Below are 25,974 nucleotides of genomic sequence, written 5' to 3'. Positions count from 1 at the left end.
TAGACAACCCACTTTGTCCATGTATGGTTCAGCAAAAATGTTCTAAAAAGTTTCCCAAAAAATAGGTAGATGAGACTTGTGTTAATTCTGAAGAATATCCTGTCTATCTTCGTCGTCAAACAAGTAATACAGTAGTAAAGAATGGTGTAACACTTGATAATAGATTTGTAGTTCCTTACAATGCTCTCCTGCTCAGAAAGTATTAGTGCCACGTTAACGTTGAATGGTGCAACCAGTCAGGTTCTATCAAATATTTGTTTAAATATATTAATAAGGGGCCTGATAGAGTCACTGCTTCTATTTTTCAAGCCAATAGAACCAAGAATAATACGGAACAGAATGTAGCTGTAGATGAGATAAAAGCATAGCTTGATTGTAGATATATCTCTGCTTGTGAAGCTGCTTGGAGAATATTCATGTATGATATACATTATAGATCTCCAGCTGTTGAAGTATTACCTTTTCATTGTGAAGATGGTCAGAGTATTGTATATAATGATCATGCTAATTTGTGTGATATTGTTACTGATTCAACTGTGAAAATGACAATGTTCACAGAGTGGATGAATTGTAATAAAGTCGATAAATTTGCCAGGACATTGAGGTATGTTCAGTTTCTGGGATATTATGTATGGAATGCTAAAAATCGCAAATGGAATCGAAGAAAGCATCCGTATGGATCAATTGGGAGGATACATTATGTCCCACCATCACTTGGTGATTGTTATTACCTAAGGATTTTACTGAATCATAGTAAGGGACCAACCTGTTTTGAAGATATAAAAACAGTTGATGGGCAGGTTTTCCAAACATTTAAAGATGCATGTTTTGCACGGGGACTGTTGGATGATGATAAGGAATATATTAATGCTGATAAAGAAGCTAGCACATGGTCAATCGGAGATTTCTTAAGGACTTTTCTTGTAATGTTGTTGCTGTCAAATTTGATATCTCGTCCTGGTGTTTTTTGGTCGGAAACGAAGTCCCTGTTATGTGAAGATATTCTGTATCAGCAACGAAAGAAAACTGGTATCGCAGGTAATGTGATAATTTTATTAAAGTTATATACAAGCACATTAAAATTATGCGATAGCTCTGTTATTGGGAAAAAACTAATACTTTTTCAACATTTGTTTTAGATTTGGATCTTTAACAAGAAGAACTTGAAAATATCTGTCTATCTGAAATTGAAAATTTGCTACTTACCAATGGAAGTACAGTGAGAAATTTTGATGATGTGCCAAGTGTTCCGGACAATTATGTTTCATCGTTGAATTATTGATTGATAATGAAAGAATTATCGTATGACAGACTAGCTCTTCAAAGGGAACATGATGGTTATGTAAAGTGTTTAACTGCCGAACAGGAAAGGATATATAAATGGAAGTGATTGAAAAAGGTGATGGAGGTGTGTTTTTTGTATATGGTTATGGTGGAACTGGAAAGACGTTTCTTTGGAAGACATTCTCAGCTGCATTACGATCAAAAGGTGAAGTTGTATTGAATGTTGCATCCACTGGAATTGCTTCACTTTTGCTGGATGGTGGTAGAACTGCTCATTCAAGGTTTGTAATTCCAATCAACATTAATGAGAATTCAATCTGTTTGATAGAGCCTAATACTGAGTTAGGTGATTTAATTAAAAGAGCAACACTGATTATTTGGGATGAAGCACCTATGACTCACAAGCATTGTTTCGAGGCTCTTGATAGAACAATGAGAGACATATCACGTTCCAGTCAACCGAACATGCAATCCAAGCCGTTTGGGGGAAAGGTCATTCTATTTGGTGGTGATTTTAGAGAAATTCTTTCGGTCATCCCTAAAGGTACCAGAACAATGATAGTCAATGCTTCTTTGAATTCTTCTTATATATGGCGGCACTGTCAAGTGCTAAAGCTAACTGAGAATATGAGATTAAGAGTTGGTTGTCAGGAAGCAAATTTGAAAGAAATTAAGTAATATGGAGAATGGATTTTAAAGCTTGGTGAAAAAAAGGATGGTGAGATTGATATTGAAATACCAGATGATTTACTTATTCATGACCAAGTCAATCCTATTTATTATCTCATTTCATTTATATATCCGGACATGAATAAGTTTTTGTGGGATTTAACGTACTTCCAACAAAGAGCGATTCTTGCTCCAACTAATGAAGTAGTGGATTCAATAAATAAAGAGTTGCTAGAGAGTCTGTCTGGTGAAGAAAAGGTTTATTTTAGTTCAGATAGTTTATGCCAATCGGAGGAAGAATCAGAGCTTAATATGGCATTGTTTCCTCCTGATGTGTTAAACAATCTTCGTTTATCTGGTTTACCTAACCATAAATTAGTACTGAAACTTGGTGCTCTAGTGATGTTACTCAGAAACATTGATCAGGCAAATGGATTGTGTAATGGTACACGTTTACAAGTCACGAGGCTCGGAAAAGTTGTGATTGAAGCCAAAATTATCACATGGACTAATATAGGTCATCATACTTTGATTTCAAGAATGAAGATGACACCTTCTGATAAAAGAATACCAGTGAAGATTTCTCGAAGACAATTCCCACTTTCACTGTGTTTTGCTATGACAATAAATAAAAATCAAGGACAATCATTGGAGCGTGTTCGTTTATATCTTCCACGTCCAGTGTTTAGTCATGGCCAGCTCTATGTTGCTGTATCTAGAGTAAAAAGTAGGAAGGGGTTGAAAATTTTGATTTGTGATAAAGAGAAACGAGTCTGTACAACCACTACTCATGTGGTTTACAAAGAAGTTTTACAAAATCTATGATGATACTAAACATCTGTCAAGTTGTCAACGTCTGTTGGGTATAATGGAGGAACTGTTGTTAGGAAACGTTTGTTGGAAAGCAATACAACTTTTTGAAAGTATCTGATACTTGCTCTGCATTAAGCCTATCCTGAGAACACATGTTGTGAAAAATGTTTATATCTGGCGTTGTAGTAACAAGTTTGCAGCTCTCATTTTAATGAGAGTACTAAATTCTATGTTAATAACATTATTTTCTTACCATCTGTTTACAAACCTTTGTAATTTCTGTTGACTGACCTTTTTAACATGGGTTGACTAACATCTGATAGTTACTATCTGTCCATCTGGAAAGCTCTGTTGGAGATAATGGATGACAGTTCTTAGGAAAGTCTGTTAGAAAGCAACGGAAGTTTTTAACAGTTAATAGACAACAGTGGTTTGCTATCAACATAATGGAATTGTTGTTGAATAAACCTATTGATCATTAATTTATATCAATTTTGTAAGTCTGCACTAATTGTTTTTTACTCTCTGTCAATATGTCTTATGCATGGTTTTCTAAGAATCGACCCGTGTTTGCACACGGGTCTTACCGCTAGTACTATATAATAAAAGAAACCAATGAGAGGACATATGTCAATCATTGAAGTCATCTATTTTTTCATTTTCTCATCTCTATCCTACTTAATTATAGATAATTAATATTAATTAAAAGATAATTATAAAATTAAATTTAATATAAATTAAAACAATTCGCATAGGAGATAATATAACATTTTGAAATATGAGTTAATTGCCTGGATGGTTCCTGTGGTTTCTCATTTTTCACCTTTAGTCACCAACTTTAAAATTACACGTATGCTCCCCGTGGTTTGATCTTTTGTTACTGATCGGAGTGTCGCGCTCCGGCCAAAGATAATATTTATAAGCCCAAATTACCCTTAACAATGTGTTAGTGGTAGTAAGGGGTCGATCCACGAAGAGTATGTGGTTTGTGTATGAATTTGACTGAATTATAAAGACTTGTCACAATTATGAAGCTTGCCAGATATTTTTGTATTTTTGTTTAGTAGAAAGATGTGAATTTGGACTACTGAAATTGAATTACTTAATTAACAACTACTACTTAACGATTGCAAGAAATTTGGATACGAGAACAATAATAATAAAAAGGAATCACACCCGGCTTCGGTAATTGCTAACATAGGATTTCTACAAGTTTTAGTTTCAACTCAAATGCATTTGATTAACGGATTTAGTGTACCGTGACTTAGGTGCTACTAACTATCAACGCCCCGAAGAACGGACAAAAAGACGCTTTGTAATCAACACAAGTAAATCCTAACAATGACAATGTACAATTACATATCACCGTTTCGCAAAGTCATAACTTTTAACATCGCTCGACAATTCACGAATTCGTAACAAATGTAATACTATTGTCAAGAGTTTCAAAAACCAAATACAAATTGTCACTAAGATGAAACAAGAACAAATTGAAACCCTAAAATTAACAACTACTTATACCGGGGTGAAACCGAGATGATTAGCCGCTCATGGTTGAAAAAGCTTGATCACCGAATGATTGGAATGCAGATGAAGTCATCTTGAATCTTGAAGGATGAAGGAATGATGGATGATGAAATGGAGAATTAGGGTTTTGGATGGTGAGTGAATGATTGATGGTGATGATCTTGATTCGGATGATTGATGTTGTTGGAGATTGAATGGAGATGGATTGGTAGGTGATTGAGAGTGGATAATGGCTCCCAAGATGAATTCAAAAATCCAAAATAAGTGTAACTGTCGAATAATAGTCAACCCCCTTTTTTTTTTGATCGCCCCAAACCTTAAAAGAAACAACAATTCACGTAGTCAACATTTGGAAACCGTCACCGACGGCTGAAGCCCCGTCGGCGACGGTGATTGTTTCTCAAATTTTTACCGACGGTATAACTCACTGCCTACGTGCTTTTTTGGGCGACGGTGCTTTCCAACATCCGTTGGCGACGGCACATCTCCACGTCGGCGACGGTGCATGACTGTTGTTGATTTTTTTTGCTCCATTAACATGTGCCGCCAAATATAGTTCAAGTGTGTGCGGCCCAATCCGAAGACCCCAAAAGTCCCTATGTTGGCCCACTAGTCAAATTGTATGCATGTGTTTTTTATGTTGGCTGCCACCCCCTTGCCGTCAATGATGTGATGATGATGTTTGTTGACTGCCTTGTTGTTCCTTCCAAGAAGCCCCTCAAGACTTGTCCAACTGCCGTGATGATGTATGATGATAATTTGATGAGATCACAGTTGTTGTTGACTTCCTTCTCAATATTCACGTGATAATATGTGCCGCCCACATGTCTGCCTTGTTATCGGCCCAATCAAAATAATCCACAAATATGGCGGCCCAATTCCATGTCCAGCATGTATTAAAGGTTTTAGATATATATATATATATTTTTTAATATAACAATCCCCTTCACGTGAGTGCAAGCCATCAAAATTAAGATTGATGTTGATTCCCTCAAATAGTGCCTCCCACAAAATGATGATGATGATGATGTTGTTGACTTCATGTGACCAAGTTCAAATGAACTCTCCTTCAGGAAATTAATTCCTACCCACTTCAACAACATTCCTATGAATTCATGTTGAGCTCCTTAAGTACATGGCCTCCCATAAAGTCACGTGAAAGAATTCACACTTGTTAACAATTGAAGTTACACTTTGACCCCTCAACTTCATATTCAAACTATTTATTTATCGACCCGCACACGTCCCGCACATCGCCGTTCACCTTGTTTATCAACTTCGAACGTTCCGTATCATCTCTAACCTCGTCATATTACGCGTTTTGCCTGTAAACTACAAACACTCGTAGTTAACATATTCAAAGCGCATTATCACTTAAAATACAATAAAACATGTATTATATCCACATTAACGCACAAGATTCACACTCTACATCACATCCCCACACTTGTCTTTTGCTTGCCCTCAAGCAAATCTGTTTTTCACTTTCACGTGGGTCGAACAACGAATACACTCCCCATTCCCGAGACGAAGGTTAAGGTCAATTGTCATACTAAAGTTCAAACTGTTTACAATTTTCAACATATTTAACGGTGATGACTAATCACAAAAAAAATGGTTATCCAAGATTAACCCGCCCGTAAAACTAACAAGTCATGCACATCCCTCACAATGTTCTCTCCACTTGTCTTATAACTTGGCTAATGTGTATAATGTATTAGCACTTCAATCAATTAATCGCTCAAAACCGATTAGAACACGTACCCGCATAGGCTTGCAACTCAATCATTCTCCACCACCGAACACGAATATCAAGCACAAGTCATAAGGTCTTTGAACGGGTTGTAACAGGGCTAGGCTAAGGGTAGGAAATAGGATATTTTAAAGTGGCTAAGGTGATGCAAATTCGATTTTTATTACAAAACAACTAATCTACGCACAACTAACTACCAATATCAAACTAGAAGGCAACAAGCTTTCGCCTTTTATTTCTCAACTAAGAACACATATTTTTGTTCTTTTCTCAGCAATTTTCTCGTCTTTTTCATAACATTTTCTGATTTTTCTCTTTTTTTTATATGCATACAAACAAACAACTATAAAAACTTGACTCCTATAATCGAATTTCCATCACACGGGTTAAAAACAAAAAGGTTTAAGGTTATGGGCTAAAGGGTGGTCAAACGAAAGGGTTAGGCTCAAAATTGGCTACTAAGGGACAATTTTTTTTTTTTTTTGGGTAAGGATATATAAATGGTGTAAACGGAAAAGGTTTACCTAATGCCTTAATCATTCTCGTGCTTGTATTCGGTCTATGGTCTCAAACGTATCAAAAGTCGCAAGTTCTACAATACGTGGCTAATGGTCCACTCAAACAAAGAAACATGTATATGTAAATCTATGATATAAAAGTGGCTCAAAACCTCACGTATAAGGGTATGGTATGTGATATGCATAAAATGCTAGTTCTTTAGGCGAATTATTCCCAAATAACCACCCGCTAAATACCCGTCATGCTATTAATTTGAGCTTGACCATGACAAAAGACCAAATGGGTTGTGCCATCCCCTGTTAACTTAGTTACTTATGCTTTTAATATTGCTTTTGAAACAAGAAATTCTTGAAAAATTTTTGAAATTTTCCCCCATCCCCACACTTGAGGTAAACATTGTCCTCAATGTGTAGTGTTTAAGTGAACGGGTCAAAATCGAAAACTTTTACTATTCCCTCATCCCCACACTTGAGGTAAACATTGTCCTCAATGTGTAAGAACTAGAGTTTTAAAAATGCACAAGGGATGTGACACGGCTAACCTTCCCAAAATTTCACCCCGGAAAAATAAAATACAAAATACAATCCACTTATTACTAAACTAAGAATCAAGGTAAAAAGGAAACGCATGCACCTGATTTTTGTCGCTTGATGCCCATATCTTCTTCTTCTCTTTATAAAACGGTTGTCCCGCGAACATAATGTACCTACAAATTTTAACCCTTGTGTAGAAGCATGCTTCTCACAACCATTGAAATTTGTTAGCTACTTAGTTCTACCATTTTTATGAAAGTGTTACCAAATCATGCGTTAAATTACCTTGATTTTTGTGGAAAAAAATGCACAACAATAACAGCCCTAACTCACTTTCGTAGGAATCACGGTTGCATTTAGTGTATGCAACAAGCCCTTTTAAACCTCCCAATAGCTTGGAAGGACGAGTAGGTCTCGTTAGGGTTATATAGGGAACACACCCACAACGTTCATTTAACTACTAAAACGAAAAAACAAAATTATACAACAACAACAATACTAACTAAACTACGGATAACAACTAAAACGAAATGCGAAATAAAATATACAACAACAATTGACTTACCACCTCATGGTGGTCGAATGGCATGCTTGCCGCCTACAAACTCCTCGAAATCACCCACCGGTGATTCATACCATTTGTTGCCAAACGGTCCAAATTTCCTCACCTCCTCTTCCTTCTTCTTTTCTAGAGGTGACTTTTTCGCCTTCTTTTTCTTGACTGTTTCCTTCCTTGTTTCTTCAAACCTACCAACCATAGCACACACCTTTTTGTTTGGATTCATGTCCTTTTTAGTACACTTATCCTCACCGAGCGGGTTAGTGAAATTTGGAAAAACATTTAAATTTAATTCCCGGTCCCCAAACTTCATGCTTACCGTTCCCGTTGCACAATTTATTATGGCATTAGAAGTTGCCAAGAACGGTCTACCCAAGATAACTACCGGTTGGGTATCCTCAACACACCCAACATAGTCTACTACCAAAAAGTCAACTGGGTAGTAGCAATCATCCACCTTAACAATCACATCCTCCACCATCCCCCTTGGATGCGTGGGAGTCTGATCGGCCAATACCACGGGAGTATCAAAATTTTTTAATGGACCAAAATTGTATTGGTGATACAAACTCCCGGGTAAAATGCTCACACAAGCTCCAAGATCGAGGAGCGCCTTCTCAATTTTGAAGGTTCCAATTTGAATTGGAATAAGAGGATCTCCCGGATCTTGAGCTTTTTGAGGAAGGGCACTCGATAGAACGGCACTAACATGTGATATCAAATCAACCGGTTCGGGTAATTTGTTGTGTCGTTTTTGATGCATAACTCCTTTAAGCATTCCACATGAGCCGGAACCTTTTTAATGTCATCGAGTAACGGTAAATTAATTTTTGCTTGTTAAAATTTTCCCACCTCTCGTCCTTCGGTGGGTACCATTCCTCAACTTTTAATGCATTAATCGGTTTAATTTGATTTAAACAATTTTCACAAAAAGAATTTTTATTCTTTTTTTCAATTTTAATTTGTGAAATCGTTTCTTGTTCATTTTTACTTTCCAACTCATCTCTTGTATTTCCCACTACACCATCAACGCATTGTGGTGGAATGCTTTCAACACTACTACAAACCTCATCATTTGAAAGAAGACTTACCGCGCTAATGTGCACATTCCTCACATTGCCCGTGCTTGAACTTTGATGCTTAGGGTTCACCGTGGTGTCACTTGGGAGCTTTCCCATGCTCCCCCTCATTTGTGCCATTTCCTCCGCAAGTTGGCCCACTTGTTTTGCTAATGCTTCATGCGATTTGTCCCGAATTTCATTCTCTTTCTTGGACTCTTGCATCATCGAAAGCATTGCATCCATCTTTGCATTCAAATCACCACCACCTCCTTGATTATTCGTCAACCCGTGACCATCTTGGTTGTAACCTCTTTGGTGAGTTTGGTGCGAATACCCGCCTTGATTTCCCGATTGGAAATTCGGATTCATTTGGTTAGAGGCATTACCATACCTAAAGTTAGGATGGTTCCTCAACCCGGGGTGGTAAGTGTTAGAGTTCATATCATATTGCCTTCGGTCCCCATACACTTGATTCACCTCCACGGTGGCTTCACAATTCTCGGTCAGGTGACCGATGTCACCACATTCTTCACATACGCTATATTGTATCGCACCCACTTCCTTCTTCTTCATGCGGGCCAATTCCCGCTCCAACGTATTAATCCGATCCTTAGAACTTGCATCACGATCGGGCCATGACCTTGAGGTAGGGTGCTTTATGGCTCGGTCGGCCGATTCCTTTTCCTTTAACCATTTGCTCATCCGCTCCAAAAACTCCCAATCCTCATCTTCATGGTTGCTTAGAAGGGTCCCATTGCTCGTTGATTCAAGTCGGTTCCATGTGTTATCATCTAGACCCCGTACAAAACACTTAACCAACTCCCACTTCTCGATTTGATGATGAGGACATCTTCGCATCATTTCCCTAAATCTGGTAAAGGCTTCATGCAACGGTTCGCCCGATAATTGGCGAAAAGACCGAATTTCATCACGAGCATCATCGGTCTATGCCATAGAGTAGTACTCATCTAAGAACGCTTGTTGCATTTCCCCCCATGTGCGGATGCTATTGGCCGGGAGTGTAAGAAACCACTGCTTCGCTTTATCCTTTAGTGAAAATTGGAATAAGCGAAGTTTGACTTCTTCTAGAGCAAAGTTGTGTCCCCCAATAGTATTACAAACCGAAGAAAATTCCGCAAGATGTGTGTAGGGTTCATCATTAGACCTCCCATTAAAATGAGGAAGTATGTTGATGTAATGTGGTTTACAATCAAACATCCTTCGCTCATAAACAATGGGTGAATCATTCTCGGTGACGATCGACCTGAAACGATCATTCACTCCCCGTGGAGGTTGTTGACGACGATAAGGACCATTGACTTCTTGGTCATCCATTCTTCGGTTATCCCTCCTCTCATCTCGTCGATCATTCCTTCTTTCATCTCGCCTTTCATCCCTTCTCTCCTCTCTTCGATCATCTCTGTGGTTTCCACCTCGGTTACCCCCTTGATGACCACCCCCCATGAAACAAGGAATCCGGTTAGGGTTAGCATTATTGTTGTTGTAAAACCCATCATTCCGGTTCCGTTGGTGATTGTTTCGTGGTTGGCGGTTATTTTCATAACCGTCATTCCGTCTATCCCCGTAACCATAATCGTCCTCCCCAATGTAATTGGCATTCTGATAGCCAAACTCTTCATCTTCGTACCCTCTCGCCCGGTAGTTATTATCCCGGTTGATGTATCCCCAATCTTCATCATCGTCCACTCGATCATTGTAGTAACCCCCGTCAACAGAATTTTCGGTATGCACGCTTACATGTTCTGGCGAACGATAACCGGGAACACTATACGGTTCATCATCAGGGATTGCGTTCCTTAAATCGTCGATGTTGAAAAACGGGTCTTCATTTTCGGGATTGCCGCGATCACGGTTACCTCTACGATCGGAATTGACATTCCGATAATCAAGGTTGATAGGTAACGATGCTTGTCGGTGAAGGGTTTGTTGTTGAGGTGTTTGTTGGGTGTTGTTGAGATTTTGGTTTCGGAAAGGTGGAGTGGGTGGTCTAGCGTTGGTGTTACCACCCGGTTGTTCTTGAGGTATAGGTTGGGTGCTTTGAGCGGGATTAAAGTTGCTCCGGTATTGGAATTGGTTCTGGTTTTGATTGGAGTTTTGATTCGCCATTGAATCGGTTTCAATGTTCGGCGTGAGTGGTGGTGTTTGGTTGGTTTGATTAGAAGCAAGAGTTGCTTCTAACCGGCTTGCTAGGTTCCTTCTTGCGAGTCTTTCGATTTCCGGTTCGTAGACTAAAGGTGAAGTCCTCCCGGAGTTCCGCGTATGCATGCACTACCTGTAACCTGCACAAGTAACACACCCCGCGTAGCAAGGAAAAAGACAAATACAAAAAGAAAGCTAAACAGCTTAAACAGTTAATCACACAAATTCAAACAATATCCAAACACAAAGCGCACGCACTCCCCGGCAGCGGCGCCAAAATTTGATCGGAGTGTCGTGCTCCGGTCAAAGATAATATTTATAAGCCCAAATTACCCTTAACAATGTGTTAGTGGTAGTAAGGGGTCGATCCACGAAGAGTATGTGGTTTGTGTATGGATTTGACTGAATTATAAAGACTTGTCACAATTATGAAGCTTGCCAGATATTTTTGTATTTTTGTTTAGTAGAAAGATGTGAATTTGGACTACTGAAATTGAATTACTTAATTAACAACTACTACTTAACGATTGCAAGAAATTTGGATACGAGAACAATAATAATAAAAAGGAATCACACCCGGCTTCGGTAATTGCTAACCTAGGATTTCTACAAGTTTTAGTTTCAACTCAAATGCATTTGATTAACGGATTTAGTGTACCGTGACTTAGGAGCTACTAACTATCGACGCCAACGGACAAAAAGACACTTTGTAATCAACACAAGTAAATCCTAACAATGACAATGTACAATTACATATCACCGTTTCGCAAAGTCATAACTTTTAACATCGCTCGACAATTCACAAATTCGTAACAAATGTAATACTATTGTCAAGAGTTTCAAAAACCAAATACAAATTGTCACTAAGATGAAACAAGAACAAATTGAAACCCTAAAATTAACAACTACCTATACCGGGGTGAAACCGAGATGATTAGCCGCTCATGGTTGAAAAAGCTTGATCACCGGATGATTGGAATGCGGATGAAGTCATCTTGAATCTTGAAGGATGAAGGAATGATGGATGATGAAATGGAGAATTAGGGTTTTGGATGGTGAGTGAATGATTGATGGTGATGATCTTGATTCGGATGATTGATGTTGTTGGAGATTGAATGGAGATGGATTGGTAGGTGATTGAGAGTGGATAATGGCTCCCAAGATAAATTCAAAAATCCAAAATAAGTGTAACTGTCGAATAATAGTCAACCCCCTTTTTTTTATCGTTCCAAACCTTAAAAGAAACAACAATTCACGTAGTCAACATTTGGAAACCGTCGCCGACGGCCTGAAGCCCCGTCGGCGACGGTGATTGTTTCTCAAATTTTTGCCGACAGTATAACTCACTGCCTACGTGCTTTTTTGGGCGACGGTGCTTTCCAACATCCGTTGGCGACGGCACATCTCCATGTCGGCGACGGTGCATGACTGTTGTTGATTTTTTTTGCTCCATTAACATGTGCCGCCAAATATAGTTCAAGTGTGTGCGGCCCAATCCGAAGACCCCAAAAGTCCCTATGTCGGCCCACTAGTCAAATTGTATGCATGTGTTTTTGATGTTGCTGCCACCCCCTTGCCGTCAATGATGTGATGATGATGTTTGTTGACTGCCTTGTTGTTCCTTCCAAGAAGCCCCTCAAGACTTGTCCAACTGCCGTGATGATGTATGATGATAATTTGATGAGATCACAGTTGTTGTTGACTTCCTTCTCAATATTCACGTGATAATATGTGCCGCCCACATGTCTGCCTTGTTATCGGCCCAATCAAAATAATCCACAAATATGGCGGCCCAATTCCATGTCCAGCATGTATTAAAGGATTTAGATATATATATATATATATATATATATATATATATATATATATATATATATATATATATATATATTTTTAATATAACAATCCCCTTCACGTGAGTGCAAGCCATCAAAATTAAGATTGATGTTGATTCCCTCAAAAATAGTGCCTCCCACAAAATGATGATGATTATGTTGTTGACTTCATGTGACCAAGTTCAAATGAACTCTCCTTCAGGAAATTAATTCCTACCCACTTCAACAACATTCCTATGAATTCATGTTGAGCTCCTTAAGTACATGGCCTCCCATAAAGTCACGTGAAAGAATTCACACTTGTTAACAATTGAAGTTACACTTTGACCCCTCAACTTCATATTCAAACTATTTATTTATCGACCCGCACACGTCCCGCACATCGCCGTTTACCTTGTTTATCAACTTCGAACGTTCCGTATCATCTCTAACCTCGTCATATTACGCGTTTTGCCTGTAAAACTACAAACACTCGTAGTTAACATATTCAAAGCGCATTATCACTTAAAATACAATATAACATGTATTATATCTACATTAATGCACAAGATTCACACTCTACATCACATCCCCACACTTGTCTTTTGCTTGCCCTCAAGCAAATCTGTTTTTCACTTTCACGTGGGTCGAACAACGAATACACTCCCCATTCCCGAGACGAAGGTTAAGGTCAATTGTCATACTAAAGTTCAAACTGTTTACAATTTTCAACATATTTAACGGTGAAGTGACTAATCACAAAAACAAATGGTTATCCAAGATTAACCCGCCCGTAAAACTAACAAGTCATGCACATCCCTCACAATGTTCTCTCCACTCGTCTTATAACTTGGCTAATGTGTATAATGTATTAGCACTTCAATCAATTAATCGCTCAAAACCGATTAGAACATGTACCCGCATAGGCTTGCAACTCAATCATTCTCCACCACCGAACACGAATATCAAGCACAAGTCATAAGGTCTTTGAACAGGTTGTAACAGGGCTAGGCTAAGGGTAGGAAATAGGATATTTTAAAGTGGCTAAGGTGATGCAAATTCGATTTTTATTACAAAACAACTAATCTACGCACAACTAACTACCAATATCAAACTAGAAGGCAACAAGCTTTCGCCTTTTATTTCTCAACTAAGAACACATATTTTTGTTCTTTTCTCAACAATTTTCTCGTCTTTTTCATAACATTTTCCGATTTTTCTCTTTTTTTATATGCATACAAACAAACAACTATAAAAACTTGACTCCTATAATCGAATTTCCATCACACGGGTTAAAAACAAAAAGGTCTAAGGTTATGGGCTAAAGGGTGGTCAAACGAAAGGGTTAGGCTCAAAATTGGCTACTAAGGGATAATTTTTTTTTTTTGGGTAAGGATATATAAATGGTGTAAACGGAAAAGGTTTACCTAATGCCTTAATCATTCTCGTGCTTGTATTCGGTCTATGGTCTCAAACGTATCAAAAGTCGCAAGTTCTACAATACATGGCTAATGGTCCACTCAAACAAAGAAACATGTATATGTAAATCTATGATATAAAAGTGGCTCAAAACCTCACGTATAAGGGTATGGTATGTGATATGCATAAAATGCTAGTTCTTTAGGCGAATTATTCCCAAATAACCACCCGCTAAATACCCGTCATGCTATTAATTTGAGCTTGACCATGACAAAAGACCAAATGGGTTGTGCCATCCCCTGTTAACTTAGTTACTTATGCTTTTAAGATTGCTTTTGAAACAAGAAATTCTTGAAAAATTTTTGAAATTTTCCCCCATCCCCACACTTGAGGTAAACATTGTCCTCAATGTGTAGTGTTTAAATGAACGGGTCAAAATCGAAAACTTTTACTACTCCCTCATCCCCACACTTGAGGTAAAAATTGTCCTCAATGTGTAAGAACTAGAGTTTTAAAAATGCACAAGGGATGTGACACGGCTAACCTTCCCAAAATTTCACCCCGGAAAAATAAAATACAAAATACAATCCACTTATTACTAAACTAAGAATCAAGGTAAAAAGGAAACGCATGCACCTGATTTTTGTCGCTTGATGCCCATATCTTCTTCTTCTCTTTATAAAACGGTTGTCCCGCGAACATAATGTACCTACAAATTTTAACCCTTGTGTAGAAGCATGCTTCTCACAACCATTGAAATTTGTTAGCTACTTAGTTCTACCATTTTTATGAAAGTGTTACCAAATCATGCGTTAAATTACCTTGATTTTTGTGGAAAAAAATGCACAACAATAACAGCCCTAACTCACTTTCGTAGGAATCACGGTTGCATTTAGCGTATGCAACAAGCCCTTTTAAACCTCCCAATAGCTTGGGAGGACGAGTAGGTCTCGTGAGGGTTATATAGGGAACACACCCACAATGTTCATTTAACTACTAAAACGAAAAAACAAAATTATACAACAACAACAATACTAACTAAACTACGGATAACAACTAAAACGAAATGCGAAATAAAATATACAACAACAATTGACTTACCACCTCATGGTGGTCGAATGGCATGCTTGCCGCCTACAAACTCCTCGAAATCACCCACCGGTGATTCATACCATTTGTTGCCAAACGGTCCAAATTTCCTCACCTCCTCTTCCTTCTTCTTTTCTAGAGGTGACTTTTTCGCCTTCTTTTTCTTGACTGTTTCCTTCCTTGTTTCTTCAAACCTACCAACCATAGCACACACCTTTTTGTTTGGATTCATGTCCTTTTTAGGACACTTATCCTCATCGAGCGGGTTAGTGAAATTTGGAAAAACATTTAAATTTAATTCCCGGTCCCCAAACTTCATGCTTACCGTTCCCGTTGCACAATTTATTATGGCATTAGCAGTTGCCAAGAACGGTCTACCCAAGATAACTACCGGTTGGGTATCCTCAACACACCCAACATAGTCTACTACCAAAAAGTCAACTGGGTAGTAGCAATCATCCACCTTAACAATCACATCCTCCACCATCCCCTTGGATGCGTGGGAGTCTGATTGGCCAATACCACGGGAGTATCAAAATTTTTTAATGGACCAAAATTGTATTGGTGATACAAACTCCCGGGTAAAATGCTCACACAAGCTCCAAGATCGAGGAGCGCCCTCTCAATTTTGAAGGTTCCAATTTGAATTGGAATAAGAGGATCTCCTGGATCTTGAGCTTTTTGAGGAAGGGCACTCGATAGAACGGCACTAACATGTGATATCAAATCAACCGGTTCGGGTAATTTGTTGTACCGTTTTTCGATGCATAACTCCTTTAAGCATTCCACATGAGCCGGAACCTTTTTAATGTCATCGAGTAATGGTAAATTAATTTTTGCTTGTTTAAAATTTTCCCACCTCTCGTCCTTCGGTGGGTACAATTCCTCAACTTTTAATGCATTAATCGGTTTAATTTGATTTAAACAATTTTCACAAAAAGAATTTTTATTCTTTTTTTCAATTTTAATTTGTGAAATCGTTTCTTGTTCATTTTTACTTTCCAACTCATCTCTTGTATTTCCCACTACACCATCAACGCATTGTGGTGGAATGCTTTCAACACTACTACAAACCTCATCATTTGAAAGAAGACTTACCGCGCTAATGTGCACATTCCTCACATTGCCCGTGCTTGAACTTTGATGCTTAGGGTTCACCGTGGTGTCACTTGGGAGCTTTCCCATGCTCCCCCTCATTTGTGCCATTTCCTCCGCAAGTTGGCCCACTTGTTTTGCTAATGCTTCATGCGATTTGTCCCGAATTTCATTCTCTTTCTTGGACTCTTGCATCATCGAAAGCATTGCATCCATCTTTGCATTCAAATCACCACCACCTCCTTGATTATTCGTCAACCCGTGACCATCTTGGTTGTAACCTCTTTGGCGAGTTTGGTGCGAATACCCGCCTTGATTTCCCGATTAGAAATTCGGATTCATTTGGTTAGAGGCATTACCATACCTAAAGTTAGGATGGTTCCTCAACCCGGGGTGGTAAGTATTAGAGTTCATATCATATTGCCTTCGGTCCCCATACACTTGATTCACCTCCACGGTGGCTTCACAATTCTCGGTCAGGTGACCGATGTCACCACATTCTTCACATATGCTATATTGTATCGCACCCACTTCCTTCTTCTTCATGCGGGCCAATTCCCGCTCCAACGTATTAATCCGATCCTTAGAACTTGCATCACGATCGGGCCATGACCTTGAGGTAGGGTGCTTTTTGGCTCGGTCGGCCGATTCCTTTTCCTTTGACCGTTTGCTCATCCGCTCCAAAAACTCCCAATCCTCATCTTCATGGTTGCTTAGAAGGGTCCCATTGCTCGTTGATTCAAGTCGGTTCCATGTGTTATCATCTAGACCCCGTACAAAACACTTAACCAACTCCCACTTCTCGATTTGATGATGAGGACATCTTCGCATCATTTCCCTAAATCTGGTAAAGGCTTTATGCAACGGTTCGCCCGATAATTGGCGAAAAGACCGAATTTCGTCACGAGCATCATCGGTCTATGCCATAGAGTAGTACTCATCTAAGAACGCTTGTTGCATTTTGTGACAACTGGCAAAAATAATGGTATTTCCGTACAACTTAAACACTTGATTTATTGTTTTAATTCTCTCGTTACGATTTAATTATTGCATGATTAGGTCGTACAAAGGCTAGCAATCGTAGGACATGGTTAAAAATGCTAAACAACATTAACACAATCGCCATATCACGAGAAAACCGCAAACTATGTCCTAATATGTTGGCAAAATGCTGAAAACACTATTCACCTGAGCACACTATTCATGCCAGCAAGTTCCGAAAACTGTCGGAACGAGCAACGAAGGGCACGGACGCTCTTGGTAGATGGAATACGAATAAAAAATCCCTAATTAGGGACGCTAAACATTTAAAACACCTTAACTCTCCGGTGAACGCTTACATTTGCACTTTGTCCGCTCCGCGCCAAATTATAACAAAAAATAAAATGTCTGCGACACTAAAATTCAGCATTTTTAAGGACCGTAGAACATGTAAATAATATTTTACATCATAAATAAGCCTAGGGATATCAATGGGATACCTGAAATATAAACTCCACGTGCTACGCCGCAACTTTCACACAGTGTCCAAGTTGGAGTCGATAGGCGAATAAATTATATTCGTACCATCTAATCTCCTAAACTAAAATGCTAGTGAACTAGTTAGACATATTTTGATGTCGGAAACGTCTTAAATAAACGCTATAGTGTCGATGGTAATTAAAACCATAGCTCCCGGTATTACGCTACAACTTCCGTATATCACCCGATATCGAACTGGTGAACGAACTAGTTGTATTTTTACCACCCAAAACTAATACCCACTAAACTACTAAACTAGTTAAACCTTACTTAAAATCCTATACTACCATTAACACCTAAAGTGAACCTAGTTTGTCTAAATGGCCAAATATCTAAATGTTTAACATTTCACACATGTTATATATGTTAAAAAAAATTAAACAATCACCATACTTTCCCCCATGTGCTCGGCCATACCCATTTCATATCACACTAGATTTGTTGATTATATGCATGGTATGTAAGATCATGCTTTGACTAAAAGATTGTGAAATAATTTAAACAAAACCTCACCATCTTTTCCTTTCATTTCCTCAAAATATTTCAACACATAAAACCTCTTCTTACTCCCTCATACTCACGGATCCATCACCACCTCTTCACTTCCTCACCTTCAATTCTTAAACACATAATTTCTAGTCTCTTTTAAACCATTTCAAGATCACCTAAGAAGCTTGCAAGCATGGAGGGTCTTTAAGGAACACTTGGAGCTCTTATTATTTCTTAATCTTCATCTTAAGCTTGTGCAAAATTGTAAGATCATTTTTTTTATCATTTTTAAGCTTGTTATAATATGTAGAAATACAAAGTACATGTTGATCATCTTGAACAAAAAAAAAAAAATCAAAGATTAAAACCCTAACCCCACCATAAAAGTCTACTAAATATGATGTATATTATGTGGATTATGTTGATTATGTGCTAGATGATGCTTTACATGTGTAGATATTGTTAAAGTAGGTTATTTATATGGATGATCTTGCATGTTTAAGAACAAAAATAAAGATTTAGACATTTTTATGTTTAAATCTAAACAAGATCATCATTCTTATGAGCCATGAACTTTATTTACTACAACATGAAGATGATTTATTTCAAATATAACCATTATTAAAGATTTAAAAACCATGATTTAAACAATAATAGTCTTGAAAAGTGAGTTAAACAAGTTGTTTAAATAAAAGAGCAAGGTCATAAGTAGGATAAAAATGATGGTTTAAATAATCTTGTTCAAAGATCTAAAAATGTCATAATTTTTATGGTCAAAAATATGTATGTAAAGTTCATGGAGCATGAAGATGTTTATGTGTAGTGATCATGCAAAGTTGATAAAATGAAACTTGGTTTGAATTGATCATGATTAAGGGTGCTAAACATGCTTAAAAACGCGTTTTAAAACGTGGGAAAACACCATAGTTTAGGGGAAACTATGGCGAAATTTTTCTAAAATATTAATCGCGATTAAAAAGAGATTAATGGGGTGATTAGCATGGTTAATCGTGATTAGCAACCTTAATTGTGATTAGCAACCCTAATCATGATTAGACAAACTCTAATGACGATGGTTAAGTCTTAACCATCCAAGAGTTTATATAAACTCAAAAAGATATTTTTATAAACGAGAAGTTGAAAAAAAAACCTTTATAAATAAAACAATAAATATGATTTTTGAGAAAATTATATACATATATTCAAATGCCTTATGTGGTATATGTTGCTGGTATATTATATGTATATGTATTAGTGGTAGGAAGAATACATACCAAATATAAAAATACACTACACGTGGAAAATACACCAAACTTATACACATGGGGTTCCATATATATTGTGATTAAAACAAATAAACGGACAATGAAACGCGGACGAACGGACACAGAAAAAAAAAACTACACATATAAATCAAATGTTGCGACAAGTGTAAAAATAAACTATTTTTGGACACTTCGCATATATGTCCAAGACAACAAAAGCCGGAAAGTTCAATAATAAAAGTAACACTAAGTGTGGTTCTAAAAATTTACTAATATAGTTATATCCTACTTAGTAAAAATTTGTCACAAATTCAAGAACACAAACATTGAATTAAGTTATATAACTTTGAGCCTTTAGAATTAAATTTTGGGCTTGGAATAACATAAATATTGGGCTAATCCCAATACCTTAAATACATGGGCAAATGCCCATTTCCTAAAATACTTACAAAAGCCCACTTACAATACTAACATGGGCTAGGTCCAATAACTTATAGAACTTGGGCTAGGCCCAAATACCACAAAGTAAGGATTAAGCCCAAAACACTAAATTGTGGGCTAAGCCCAAGGTAAAATATTTGTATATTCTTTTTTATAAATATATGTTATGCAAATACATTAAATACGGTATACCCACACGTATAATACGGTATACCTACACGTATAAATACGGTATACCTACACGTACAATACGGGATACACATACGTATAAAAGACTCACGCACATGATGATGTACTCACATACACTTGTTGAAGTGAACTCTTGCAAGAATGTCGTACGCATACGACAACGTATTGGCGATGTTAAAAATAAATATTTTTAACACTTGAATCCATAAAAGATATACGACATTATATTTGTGTAACAAATATAAAGTCTCAACTCAAAGTATGCTAGAAAACAAATGCCAACATATTACTAAAATACACAAGTGTTCAAAAAAAAACGAAATGAAAATGATAAACGTTCAAGATGAACAACGAGTACAAGGTCTAGGAAGGACCGACTTGTCTAATGAGTTAGAACCTTTGTAGGTTGACTCGCATTTACAGAACACGTTGATTGAATATCTCTCTCTCAGGAACGCAAAGCTGTGAGTTCATGTCCCCCTTTTCTCTTAACTGTTTTCGGATTTATAACTCTCGGGGGTGAAATACATGTTACATATGTTTAAATGGTATGATTTGGCTATGAAATGAACTATTAGATCATGTGAGCATAGGCTGAAACTGAAATGCCAATAACTCTCATAAGAAACATGGACAAAGGTTAGATCTAACGGGTACGGCCGAGCCCCACTCATGGTCCATTTGTGACTACTTAGAGTGCTTTTGTGTCCCAGTCGAGGTGATTCGACAACGGTCAAGGGGATTTGACACAGTCAAGGTGATTTGACACAGTCAAGGTGATTTGATATAGTCGAGGGGATTCGACACAGTCGAGGGGATTCGACACTAATAATAGCCCTCTCAGGTTGGGTACTCCCTATGTCTTCACATATATTAATGTCCTTGCAAAACATTAATTGGTCTGTTCATAGACGCTTTACATACCTGTTTTCAAAGGAATTTCTCAAATGTTTACAAGTTTATTGGAACTCATACAAAACGCATGAACTCGCTCAACTTTTGTTGATGTTTTCAAAATTACATGTGTTTCAGGAAACAAGATGGATCTTGGGCGCGGGTGTTGTTTTCAAGATGTAAATTTCAAGTTTAGATGTCATCCGCTTTTGTTGGTTTGTAACTTAACCGGAGGTCATGTTGATTCAAACTTAAATGACTTGTGATTGTAATGTTTTAAACTTTTGAATGGATGAACATCATATTAATCATATAGTTGTTTCTTATAATCGAATGCAATGAAAACTGATCAAGTCACACGCACACGCTTCCGCAAAAGTCAGGGTGTGACAGGTTGGTATCAGAGCTTCGATTGTAGTGAACTAGGATTCCTTCTCGAGTCTAGACTACAATCACTAGGATTCTCTCACGAAAACATTTTTACAAAAAAAAAGGTTTTTCATTGCATGTACGAAAGCGCCAAGATCCATGAATCACACATTTTCAAAGGAAAGACAAAAGCAAGGACATTAGTAGGGAGGAGAATACCCCAACTAAAGTGACACGTGAGGTATAGTCTACGTGAGATAGACTTGCCAAAACCGAAACGACACCCGAAAGAACAAACGAGAGTTATATGTGACATGTTGCATTTATTTGCTTGTATATACTAAGTAACATTATTATTCATTAATATATATGCATATACGTGTACGGAATAATATTGATGGGAACGAGATGCCTTCGACTTCGAATCCTATTATTATTCCTAACGCGCACAATGAGACTATCGACCTCGCGTTTATTGCGGAGCTTATGGCTGATGTAGTTATAAACGAGACCCTGAGCTTGATTCCGTAGAAGATGGTTGTTCTTCTCTCTCGAATGCGAAGGTGCCTGACTACGGCAGTGACGGCGAGGCGGAGGAGGTAACCTTGGACAACAACCTTATCAGTGAGACGAGGTCCCTATGGCTTTTACGAAACATGATTGACGACACTCTTGTCCAGACAAGGAAGATGACGTACTCATCTTGAAAGTGCCCCTCCAACTACTATTGTTAGGAACTCTCTTTATTCCTACTTCGTCTAAGCATTGTGCCATTTCGCGCGTAACGACAACGGACGTTGGCGCGTGGACCATTATAAAGGTCCTTTCCATGTTGAAGGTATGAAGACAGTAGTGTCCCTTCTCTGACTGATCGGCGGCTTTGAACGAGAGAAAAATTAGGGTGACCATGCAAGATAATTTATTATTACGGGGGCCCACGTAATAACAACTTGTAGTGCATGGAAATCCTGGTGGGCTCTGCGGGTCAAGCAAATGATCACTATCTTTTTAAAATTCCTATGTTGTTCCAAATCTCCATCTAGTAGAACACTAACCGAAATAGTTACTCTAGCACTCTATAAAGTAGGAAGTCTGTCTTTTCCTACTTCATGCCTAACACTCCTACCCATAATACGAGTCGTTGGGACTCGGTATCAAAGCAGGTGAAAATGGCTAACACTCAGAGAAGACTCTCCTCATCCTTCACCTCACATGCACCCTATCACCCACTACCTATATCGACACCACCAACACCCCTACCAGTAACTCTACACTCTCTATCCCGTAGCACCCCATCATTTGAGTAGTGCATTCACACCTTGGAAAACCGCTCTACGGTTGCTACAAGGCACAATTCGGTTCCGAGGAAGAAGTCACGTACCCTCACGAGCTTATCTCTGCGTTTTCACTATCACCCCTATACGTGGTAGTAATGCACAATCCCCCCCACCTTTTGGGAAGTATGCCCGTTTTGTAAAAAACTAAAGACCTAAGAGGACCAATGTAGAAGCAAAATAACTACTACTTTCGTATTATGGAACTTCTATGACCGATGTGATGTAACCTCGAGTCCATTTTGTTTTTCATCTGTTAAAAACAATGTATCAAGTTGTCGAACATATATGGAAGCTGAGTGGTTGTTTTATTTTTTTTATATACCTTGTGATAATATATGCATGTGATGTTTGATGATTACATGTTTGCTTGTGGTGATGATTGTCTATATGCATGTATACCCCACAAATAATTATTTGGTGAATGTTGTCTAACCTACCCAAAACTTCTTGCTAGAAGAAAATGCCGCCCAGACGTGACACAGACACTAACACATTACCAAGGACAGAAGCTGAGCTTCAGGAACGCATATCACAGGCAATTGCACAACACGAGGCCAACCGCTCAGAACACAGCGGTGGCACTTTCGGAAATAACCCTCCAACTGGTAATGTTAAATCACCTAAGACACATTACAAATCTTTTGGATATTTCCAATTGTGTTCTGCCAATGCTCACTCGTGAATTGCGTTACATGTGTTACAGGCTGTACTTATAAGCAATTTCTGGATTGCAAACCCCTAAACTTTGATGGCACGGGAGGTGCCGTCGCTTTTGTTCGCTGGGTTGAAAAGACCGATTCCGTGCTAAGAATGAGCAAATGTGCACCTGAACAGAGAGTCACTTATATTTCTGGGCTGTTTTTAGATGGTGCACTCTCCTGGTGGAACCTCCAAGTTCAAACTCTTGGCGAAACTGCTGCATATGCGCTCAGTTGGGATGAGCTTAAGGAATTAATGCGCAAGAAATACTATTCAAGAGCTGAAATCCAGAAACTGGAAACTGAGTTCTGGAATCTGAAGATAGATGGACCAAAGGTTGCCGAGTATATTCAGCGTTTTCATGATTTATCAAGGGTCGTTCCTTATCTTGTCGAGCCGGAATTCAAGAGAATCGAAAGGTTTATTTGGGGACTTGCGCCTCAAATCCTGAGCATGGTTACTACCTCAAAGCCTCCAACTATCGCAGAGGCTATCGATTTGAGCGTTACACTTACTGAAGAAGCTCTTCGTATGGGAAAGTTTTCGAAATCCGAGACAAACAAGAAAGAGACTCACGTGGAGTCTTCAGGCGACAACAAAAGAAAGTTTTCAAATCTAAAGAAAGGCACTCAAGTAATTCATGACCACTCAAATGCAAACAAAAGAAGGGAAGCAAACCCGCCACGTGGCATGAAAGCTTATGGAGCCACTAATAAGGCCAGTGGAAAGGGTTATCTGGGGACTAAGCCAAGATGTGACGAATGCAAGTTTCACCATGAAGGTCGATGCCTGAGACCTAAGTGTAACAGATGTGAAAAAGAGGGACACAACAAGGATGCCTGTTGGGCAAGATATCCCAACCAAGGAGGGTATGATAACTACAACCTAGGCAAAAACGATAATGGTAGAGTTCCAGGTTGTTTCAATTGTGGTGACGTGGGGCACTTTAGAAAAGATTGCCCTAAAAAGAACCAAGCGAGGAGGAGTCTTCGCGATCAGAGCTCGTGAGCGCGCCAGGACCCGAATGTTGTGACGGGTACGTTCCCTATTAACCAACACTATGCATCCATTATGTGTGATACTAGCGCCGACCTTAGTTTTGTATCAGTAGAATTTAAGAATACACTTGGCCTAGTTTCAAGTAAGCTAGACGTCCCATATCCTATAGAACTGGTAAATGAAAAGTTAGTAAAAGCAAATGAGGTGATTAAGGGTTGTACCTTGGAACTTGGAGAGCAGGAATTTTCTACTGAACTCCTACCTGTTGTTTGGGAAGTTATGATGTTGTAGTCAGCATGGATTGGCTATCCAAGAATAGAGCAAAAGTTGTTGGTCATGAGAAAATCATTTGCATCCCTTTTGCGAATGATGAAACACTTATAGTACACGACCTTCATGCAGTTGATGCGAGGACGCTGGGCCCCATAAGGCGATGGATTGTGACATCCCACAATGGTCATAAAGGCACAGAAGTGCCTTCGAAAGGGGTGCATAGCCTTCCTTGCTCAAGTTGTCGATAAGGAGACCAAGGATCCGAAGCTAGAAGACAACCCTGTTGTGAACGAATTTCCAGAAGTCTTTCTCGAAGACTTGCTTGGGTTACCTCCACAACAACGAATGGAGTTTCGGACAGACCTAGTGCCAGGAGCGACACCAGTGGTGAAGGCACCTTATCGATTAGCTCGTCCGAGATGCAAGAACTATCGACTCAACTGAAAGAGTTGCTAGACAAGAGAATTTATCGAGCCAAGCTTCTCACCCTAGGGAGCTCCAGTGTTGTTTGTCAAGAAGAAGGACGACAGTTTTCGTATGTGCTTAGACTACAGGGAGTTAAACATGTCACACCCCCAAAATCCACCCGCGGAGTACCACCGCTTGGGAGCGTGACTGACCAGGATCAAGCCATCAATCATATCAAACATAGCAATTAATATAAAAGTAAATAATGTAAATCATCATGACATGATTGATGTTTCAAAACCAACATCGTTTAAGTAGCGGAAGCAACATAAAGTAAATTCAAATTTAAGTTATAAGTTCAATAACGTTCATGATCCATCTGCCCACAACGACCTGCTCCTTCCTTGTGCAAGCTCCATAAAGTACCTAAGGTCCTGCAAGGCATGCAGCAAATAATCAACAAACTAGTTGAGCGAGTTCACAGCAAGTAAGTTCATAACATGCATAAGTATAGCTAGTGGGGGCTTCCCATACTAGTGTGTACTAAAGGTGGGGGCTTCCCATGTTCATCCTGGTTAATGAGGGCTTCTCATTAACGGTACTTACTAGACTAACTTCCGACCATGTGTTCTTCTTTACCGAGAACAGGAAAACGTACAGGGTCACGTAGGCTTTACGTGACGTGCCCTTCCCCGAGGACAGTGGTACGCGTGGGGGCTACGTAGGCTTTACGCAGCGTGGCCTTCCGACCTGGAAGCCAGTGAATGGTATTGGGTTACGTAGGTTTTACGTAAC

General features: G+C 38.7%; 2 protein-coding genes across 2 annotated transcripts; both read left to right on the top strand.

Annotated features, from left to right (window-relative positions):
* The first annotated feature begins 1,380 nt into the window (after positions 1-1,380).
* Positions 1,381-1,962, top strand: LOC110919376 (ATP-dependent DNA helicase PIF4-like). The gene has a single exon (XM_022163649.1). The coding sequence runs from the start codon at positions 1,381-1,383 to the stop codon at positions 1,960-1,962; it is 582 nt and encodes a 193-aa protein (XP_022019341.1).
* A 129-nt stretch (positions 1,963-2,091) lies between these two features.
* LOC110919375 (ATP-dependent DNA helicase PIF1-like) lies at positions 2,092-2,778 on the top strand. The gene has a single exon (XM_022163648.1). The coding sequence runs from the start codon at positions 2,092-2,094 to the stop codon at positions 2,776-2,778; it is 687 nt and encodes a 228-aa protein (XP_022019340.1).
* The last annotated feature ends 23,196 nt before the right edge of the window (positions 2,779-25,974 follow it).

The sequence above is a fragment of the Helianthus annuus genome, chromosome 16 (genome assembly GCF_002127325.2).
Source record: "Helianthus annuus cultivar XRQ/B chromosome 16, HanXRQr2.0-SUNRISE, whole genome shotgun sequence".
NCBI lineage: Eukaryota > Viridiplantae > Streptophyta > Magnoliopsida > Asterales > Asteraceae > Helianthus > Helianthus annuus.
This window is presented reverse-complemented; position numbering and strand designations above follow the sequence as displayed.